General features: G+C 45.5%; 1 protein-coding gene across 13 annotated transcripts in view; it reads right to left on the bottom strand.

Annotated features, from left to right (window-relative positions):
* Positions 1–7,988, bottom strand: part of Kif16b (kinesin family member 16B) — a 286,551-nt gene extending 278,563 nt beyond the window's left edge. For 12 of the 13 annotated variants that reach the window (XR_013050802.1, XM_076570753.1, XM_006983685.4 and 9 more), the window contains exon 1: positions 7,830–7,988. Coding sequence is in view for 11 of the 13 variants with exons in the window: in XM_076570753.1 (XP_076426868.1) it covers positions 7,830–7,876 (47 nt within the window). In the remaining 2 variants the exon portion in view is untranslated. Of the gene's footprint in view, positions 1–5,645; positions 5,789–7,829 lie in introns of all 13 variants that reach the window. The other variant, XM_076570748.1, reaches the window with a different exon arrangement.
* Between the last annotated feature and the right edge of the window lie 477 nt (positions 7,989–8,465).

Raw genomic sequence — 8,465 nt, forward strand, 5'->3', positions numbered from 1 at the left:
TTATAACTTAAATTCCTTAGGGTAGCATCTATGGATGACTCATTTGTCTTAGTGTGGTTTCTATTGCTGTGATAAAACACCAAGACCAAAAGCAACCTCGGGGAGGAAAAGATTGATTTCATCTTACAAGTCCCAGGTCACACTCAATCTCTGAGGGAAGTCAGGGTAGGAACTCAAGGTAGGAACCTGGAGGCAGGAACTGAAGCAGAGACCATGGAGGAGTGTTGCTGTCTTGTTCTCCATGGCTCACTCTGCCTGGCTTCTCATACAATCTGGACTACCAGGCCAGGGTTGGCACCACCCACAGTGGACCAAGGCCCTTCCATCATTAATCAGGATGATGCCCCCACAGACTTGCCTATATTGCCAATCTGAGGCTTTTGAAGAACTTAAAACAACTGAGTAATGAAAATTTTTATTTTAAAGTTTAAATAGCCAACAGCAACCATACTGACAGGACAGGATTCGGAACTTAAAAGAAAAGCCCTAACAATCAACACTCTGCCTTCTGACTCCTAAATTCTCAAAAATATGTTAAATTCTGAAACTTATTCCTACCTCACTGGAACCCAGTGCCCCACCCCCTCATCAAAGTCTTCTGTACACTGGAAGGACTTTAAGCCAGGTGTGAAGGACTTGAGGAAGTTGAAATTAATAGACAAGCTTAAATCCCAATGTCCTCTGTGACTTTTTCCCTCTCTGAACCTTGGTCCTCAACTGGAGAATGGGCTTGCAATACCAGCTCCCAAAGAGCATCCCCAAGCACTTACCATTTATTGTATTTGGTAAATGGTCCCTGGTAATATTCCTACAGTGCTCAACTCAAACTCTAACTTGCCTGAGACCCCAGAAACTTCTCCCCAAGATCCTGGAGACCCCCGGGTGCTCCATCTGAACTCTAAGAGGATTCCATCACTATTATTGGATGTCTGGATGTCTATGCCTCCACAACCACCAGACCAAGAAGTCCCTAGGCCCCAAGACCTCTGTCATCCGACAGCTCTCGGGCAACAAGTGCCCATACACAGGCTCTGAAGGCAATTAGAGCTAGCTCAGCCCACCACTGTCATCCAAGAGGCCTCAGTCTCCCTCTAGACAGTGAGGACAAAAGGCCCCCAGTGTTTGCCTAGCATGCATGAAGACCTGCATTTGTACTCCAACACTGCATCAAACAAGGCAAGGAAGCATAAACCCAAACCAAGCGCTCAGGAGATGGAGACTGAAGGATCAGAAGTTTAAGGTCATTACATAGCAAGCTCAAGGCCAGTGTGGGATAGAAGAAATCCTGTCTCAGAAGGAAAGAAAAGGAAAAAAAAAAAAGGCTAGGTCAGTCATTGTCATTCGGTGGAAGGAGGAAGAGGTTGCCAGGGTGAAAAGACTCCTGTGGAGTCTGGCAGGGAACAGTGTCTGAACAGGTTCCTTCCCATCTTCCATCTAGGACAAACCTGCCCACCTACCCTCCCAGACTGACCAGGAACTACCTTTCTTTGGATCTTATCTTGGTCTTAAAAGGGGAAGAAGACTTGGCTGGACCCTAAAGGAACTGATCCCAGTCAAAATGCCACTGGCACTTTTTCCTTCTCTATTGATCCAGAGTGACAGGAGGGTAAACTGTACCTGCGATGCTAATCAGGAAGGCTAAGATCCTACAGAAAGTTGATCTGCCTTGGGGAGCACCGCACTTTACAAGGAACAGTCACAAGGTAGGCACATGCACAACACTTGGTAAATATTTCTTTTTATACTTAAAAAAAAAAGTTACAATCATTAAATTGTAATAATAATGATAAGAAGAAGATGAGGAAGTGGAGGAGAGGAAGAGGAGGAGGAAGAAATTTGTGGTAATATGGAGTTAGGGATGCAACCCAGGTCCTTGGACATGCTAGGCAAGTGCTCACTTGTGAACAAGACACACCATTAGCCCCGCCACAGGCATCTTTACAGAGCCCCTGCTCTGCCAGGCACCAAGCGAGGGTCTCTATCTTTTTGTCTCTATCATTAGGACCCCCACACTGTCTGCCACACTGCCAGCTGCAAATCATCAGTCCACCTGAGATCAGCCTATTCATCCAAAACAAGCATTTTAAATGAAATAATACAATAATGTAGAATAGAAAATACTAGAGTCAATTACATATGTGCATAAATACGTCATGTGTCCTTTTACTAATCTACAGACCAACAAATTAAAATGTATGTCTCCTTGTGGATCAGTCAACAATAACAAAACCCAGATTTGTGAGACTGTGTAGTATCTATAATTATTAGCACATCTTACATAAAAACTGACACTTAGGACAATTAAGTATCTTGCTCTGATTTATGTTGCTCAGAAATGAAACTAAAAATTTAACTCAAGACCTTCTACCCTAAGGCTCTGACCTTCTTACAGTATCAAAGACCCTGAAGGATCATCAGTGTTTTCATGAGATATCACTCATCCCAGCTATTCAGGAACAGGGAAGGAAAGATGGAAAGTTCAAGGCCTGCCTGCAGGGGCTACACAGTGAGTTCAAACCAGCCTGGGCAACCTGCTCAAAATAAGTGAGACTTAGACTCAAGAGGCCTGGAGATTCAATGCCTAATACCACAAACAGAATAGGAAAAAAAACTAAGAAGGAAAATTAACAGGAAATGGAAAAATCAATTACTAAATTATCTTGTCTCTTGTCTTTGTCTGTGGTGGGTTTTTTTGTGGGGGGAGGGGGTTGGAGGGGTAGGGGGAGATTGGAGTTGGTATTTTGATACAGGATCTAACTCTATAGCCTAAGCTGGATTCAAACTGGTGATCCTGCTGCCTCAACTTCCAGAGTTCCAGAGTGCTGGGATTACAGATGTGAGCCACCATGCCCAGCTTGTTACATCTCCAAAGAAAAAGAAAAAATAAATAAAAATAAAAAATAGAACCTATAAGATTACAGAAAGGGCAAAATCAACAGAACAATAAAAGAAGTCACAAAGGAAAACGTATATAATGTATAAAATGTTAAACTTCTGCCTATAAAAGTCATGGGCAAAGTTTTATGTCTGCTAATGGCTTACTCATTTTTTTTTTAAAGTATGGCCCTTATTTTGGGCAAGTCAGCTATGTGCTACAGTCTCAATATGTGTTCATCTGACATTCAGAAGCTAAAACCTTACCAACCCCCAATGCCATGGTTTTAAGTCAGGAGGGCAAAAACCCTCCTCAATGGGTTTATCATCCTCATAAAACAGGCCCAAGGAATTTTCCCCTTGACCCATATGAGGACATAGCAAAGGTGCCTTCCTCAGACATTGTATCAGCCAGTACCCTGAGCTTGGACTTGCCAGCTCCCAGAACCACAAGGGATAAATGTCTGTTGTTTTTTAGGCACCCGGTTGTATATTTTGTTATAGTACCCTTAATGGACTAAAGTACTGTGGTGATATATTGTGCACCCCAATAAAACTTCTCTGGGGATCAGAGGACAGAGCCAGATACTAGGTTAGACATAGAGACCAGACAGTGATGGCACACACCTTTAATCCTAGCACTAGGGAGGCAGAGATCCATCCAAACTCTATAAGTTCAAGGCCACACTGGGAACACAGCCAGGCGGTTTGGCACACGCCTTTAATCCCAACACTTGAGAACTCACGCCTTTGTACCAAGTATTTGGGAAGAACACATGACTTTAATCCCAGCACTAGGAAGGAAGGAAGGTGGCAGGGCACAGAAAGGTATACAAGGCGTGAGTAAACAGGAAGTCTCGCTCTTGAGAACGTGGCTGGCTTGTTCTGTTTCTCTGATTTTTCAGCTCTGGGGTTTTATTTGTTTGTTTGTTTGTTTGTTTGTCTATTTATTAAGATCATTTAACTGCCAGGTGGTGGTGGTGGTGGTGGTGGTGGTGGTGGTGGTGGTGGTGGTGGTGGTGGTGGTGGTGGTGCACGCCTTTAATCCCAGCACTTGGGAGGCAGAGCCAGGCGGATCTCTGTGAGTTTGAGACCAGCCTGGGCTACCAAGTGAGTTCCAGGAAAGGCACAAAGCTACACAGAGAAACCCTATCTCGAAAAACTAAAAAGATCGTTTAGCAATTCGTGTTACAAAGCACTGCCTCCCAATCTGTAAAAATAGCATAACAATATTCCTCTACTACTAAAAGTTGTGCAAGGATTTGGTGCTCCTACCAGATAGATGGACACATAGTATACTCTCTTGAGCTACAGAGTGAATTCAAGGCTAGGCAACCTGACCAAAATAAAAAGGGAGACTCTGTCTCAAAATATGGACTATAAAGATGACCAAGGCTCTAATCCATCTACTTCAGTAGTATTGAACCTGAAATGCATGTACAAAGCCCTGCGTCCAATTCCTAGTATAAAGCAAAAGAGGAGGAGGAGGAGGAGGAGGAGGAGGAGGAGGAGGAGGAGGAGGAGGAGGAGGAGAAGGAGGAAAAGAAGAAGAAGGACAAACAGGAAACAGACAAGTCAGATACTGAATTAGGATCTCTGCATCTGGAATGGCTTCTCCTGCCATGTAATCCAGTAGGCAGTAAAAACACACATGGCTGGGATCATGTTCACACACTGAAGACGGAGGGCTGTAAAGGCTCAGAACTCAGACAAACTCATACTGGCCCCTCTTCTTCAGATGGCTCCAGGAGCGCCCTCACTTCATTCCAAGCCTCTTTCTGCCTTTGGTGCCACAGCCTGAAGCTTTCTTACTTGAAATATTAACTTTAAACAACCACTAAATAAATAAATAACAACTTCCTTCAGCTGTCTCCAACAATCACCTGAAATTCTTCCCAGCCAGAGCCAATGTCTCTAAGTAGCTTTTAAAAATCACACAAGCAAGTTTATAATCATTAATCCTACAACTATTCATGAACGTGAAAATTCAAACAGTAAGAGAGGAAAAAGAAAAATATTCCATCTTTGCCATCCATCTTCCTTCACAGAGGCATCACTGTTAGCTCCCTTATAAACTGCTCCTCATAGGCCAAGCTGGCTCTCTATAGTTTCTTCACCCACATATACACACACTCTATTCTACTATGTGTGTGTGTGTGTGTGTGTGTGTGTGTGTGTGTGTGTATCTTTTCTAACTTGGCGTTAGCTCATTTACAATGAATCCACACTTAATACAAGCTGCAAAGAATTCCACCATGTGACTTCAGTTACAAATTTAACAAATTTAACAAATCTCCTGTGTTTCCATATTCTGGTCACTTAATGATTTTTTTTTATTGTTGCCACACCATCCTTATAAACACATCTTGGTAGATAAAACTCTGATCTACATATTAAGCTTTTTTACAAATGAAGTTATCAGAGCAGTGATAAAACCAATTACTTCCAATCACCACGGTGGACTTATTTATTATTAGGTCAAATACTTCAGGCTGCCATTGGCGTCTCCCTTTATACTTTACCGCCACTTTCTGCATCTGGATCCTGAAACTACACTTAGAAAAGTTACTGGTATCGGCCGGGCGGTGGTGGCGCACGCCTTTAATCCCAGCACTCGGGAGGCACAGCCAGGCGGATCTCTGTGAGTTCAAGGCCAGCCTGGGCTACAGAGTGAGTTCCAGGAAAGGTGCAAAGCTACACAGAGAAACCCTGTCTCGAAAAACCAAAAAAAAAAAAAAAAGAAAGAAAAGAAAAGTTACTGGTATCCTCACCACTTGGACCAAGGACCTCCTCCATTTTTGTAACATTTGATACCAACAGCTGCTACAGCCTTCCGGGGACTCTTGCTCCTGTCAGAACAGTGTACTGTGCTGGTTCACTTCCATGGCAGCCAGCCCTTCTCCTCCCTGGAAACCTAAAGACAGGCAGAGCCAATCTCCAACTCTCATTCTCCTCTACAGAGTTCCGCATGATCATCCCAGAAGCATGGAGACTTAACCAGGATTCCAACCATCTGCTGACCGCCTCAAGCAAGAAACGTGATGTCCTCGTTCCCACACTTCAAAGAACAAGTTAAACATGCGTGCAGCACTCACTGTCTGGACACTGAGTTGGTAACTCACTTACTGGACTTCATGCATGTCTGAACGGCTGAGAATGCTCTCCTCAAAGCTTTCCAGCTCTTTGAACATCACACTTCAGCTAATGCCTCTCAATAGTCTCCCTCTTCCTTCTTCTTTCTATGCAATGAGCTGCCAGATTCTACCAAGTCTACCAGGGAACTGTCTTGGGATGTCTACCCAACCTTCCCATTTCCACCCATTGAACTGGACCTTCTCTCCCAATCCCGGTGCCACTGGCACTACTTGCTGGGCACAGACATCCCATCTGTCTGCCTCCTCAAGGTATATGGCTTCTGTAATTGTTTCCTGCCTCCATGGGCCTGGACGCAAGGCTTATACTGACAAGACACTGAACTCACAGCACCCCTCTGCCAGAAGGTCCAAGTTGATCAGTCTTGTCCATGAGTCATCATCCCTCCCTCATTAGCCAGTGGGCTCCTAAAAGACACTTACCAACACCTCATCCGCCTTCTACTCCACAGCCCAGCATCATGTGGTACATTTGTATATATTTAATAAGTATTTTCTAAAGTTATCTGACACTATTTTCTAGCATATGTTCATATTATTCCAAAAGAGAACTTTTTATAATGCAAACCCTTACTAAAGAAAAATATTTTAAAATCATCTAAAAGACTTTGGTGCCTATTGTATGGGTGTGTAAGGAAACAAATATTCTACTGGACTCTCTCTCTCTCTCATACACACACACACACACACACAAACACACACACACACACACACACACACACACACCTCAAACTCCCTAAAAAGTTTTAGAAGTAACTTGAAAATCACACACACACAACTCATGGACCTCCCAAAGCGCTGGTATTTAATGGTTATATATCAGGATAATGGCTCTTCTACTTGCCAGTAGGAAAAGAGATTCAAGAGAGACTAGTAAAATCCCTCGATTTTACGATCTTCTGGTGCCCTAATCAGCTGTCAGAATCAACAAACACTGAGCTCCAGAAACTGACAGTATGACTCAGGGAGAAAGGCATATGGCAAGTCAAATGTCCAAGAACTGAAACAGCAATAAATACAAATGGTCTTGTGTGACCTCTGCCCGTCAACCCGGAGGGCATTCACTTAGATGTACTTCAGTCTCTGAAGTTAAGCCCATTTAAAAGTTAACTTTCTCAACATACCTTTCTAAACTAAGGAGGAAATCGCTGAAAAAAGGTTTTCAGCCAAAAGAGGGGAGTCACACTGCAAAGCACTACTTTGTAGGAAAACATAAGAGACTGCACTCTAAACATGTTCTCGATTTGTGCCCCCTTAACATCATCAGCATTAGTTAAACACATGCCACGTGACTCTCCTTCAAGGAGTCAAAACTTTGTTGAAGTTTCCTCATCCCCCACATAAACCTCCAGAACTAAGTTACTGATTGGGTCCACGTTCAGGGACTGGGAATCCTCTCCAGATTAAAAAGTGGCATGATTCATAGAGACGTCTTGAGTTGGCACAAAAGAGGGGTGTGCCTGGCAGCTCGGGGAACCCCTCACACTTCCATGCCCCCCCCAAATATTTCAATTCACGAACGTGGCCCCTTGGTGTTTTTTTTTAAAGGGCCAACAAGCAAGCCTCACGTTACTGCGATGAGTACTGTAAGTGACAATCTCCCCAGCCTCGCGAACACTTTCCTTCAGAGTCCCCTCCAACGCGGGAGATCTTAACTCCCCCGGGCCGCCAGGGCCACTGGCAGGGCCAGGTGGGTCAGGAGTTTGTCCCTTTGAGATCCAGATTGGCCTGTGAGCGGAGCTGGAGACCGGCTTGCCCGGGGTTAGGGTGTGGCGAGGGTGGGGGGCGGGAGGCCCCACTCACCTGCGATTCATGGGCCGGACTCTCACGGCCACCTTGACCGATGCCATGGCTCATCCCGGCCCGGCCCGCGGGGGCTCCCACCAGGCCTGCACCCCGCGGCCGCCGGCCACTCCAGCGACTGTGCCCGCGCCCCCGCCCACTTCCCTCTCACCCGCCCCTCGGCAGGGGCCGACCTGGAGTTGCGAGGCGGCCACACCTGCCAGGCCACTGAGCATGCCCAGAGCGGCTCCGGCCCGCGTGATCCGCGCACCGGGGTTTGGCTGCTGCCCACGGCGCGAAGGGGCGGGGCCCGGAAGCCTGAGCACCGCCTCCTGGGTGGCCTCGCCTTGAAGTCAATGGCAACCAGCTGGGCGTGCTAACCCGGAAAAGCCAAATCCAGTCAGGCCCTGAGAAACAGGGAAAGTGAGATCCGCTGTATTCTCGGACCTTCTTTGCACCCATTAACATGGATCTGGCTTTATCCAGCCCGTGCTGATCAACTCATCTGCCTTGCTGAGAAGCAAACAATCGTACAGTCGTGGGGAACTCTAAGGACTTCTCAGATTCTTCAGAAAGGTCTAAAAGCATGTGTTCTAAACCCCACAATTTAGGGTATGAGGGAAACATGGGATCGAGCATGTTTCGGAAGATAGAAAT

Source organism: Peromyscus maniculatus, chromosome 4 (assembly GCF_049852395.1).
Source record: "Peromyscus maniculatus bairdii isolate BWxNUB_F1_BW_parent chromosome 4, HU_Pman_BW_mat_3.1, whole genome shotgun sequence".
NCBI classification, from domain to species: domain Eukaryota; kingdom Metazoa; phylum Chordata; class Mammalia; order Rodentia; family Cricetidae; genus Peromyscus; species Peromyscus maniculatus.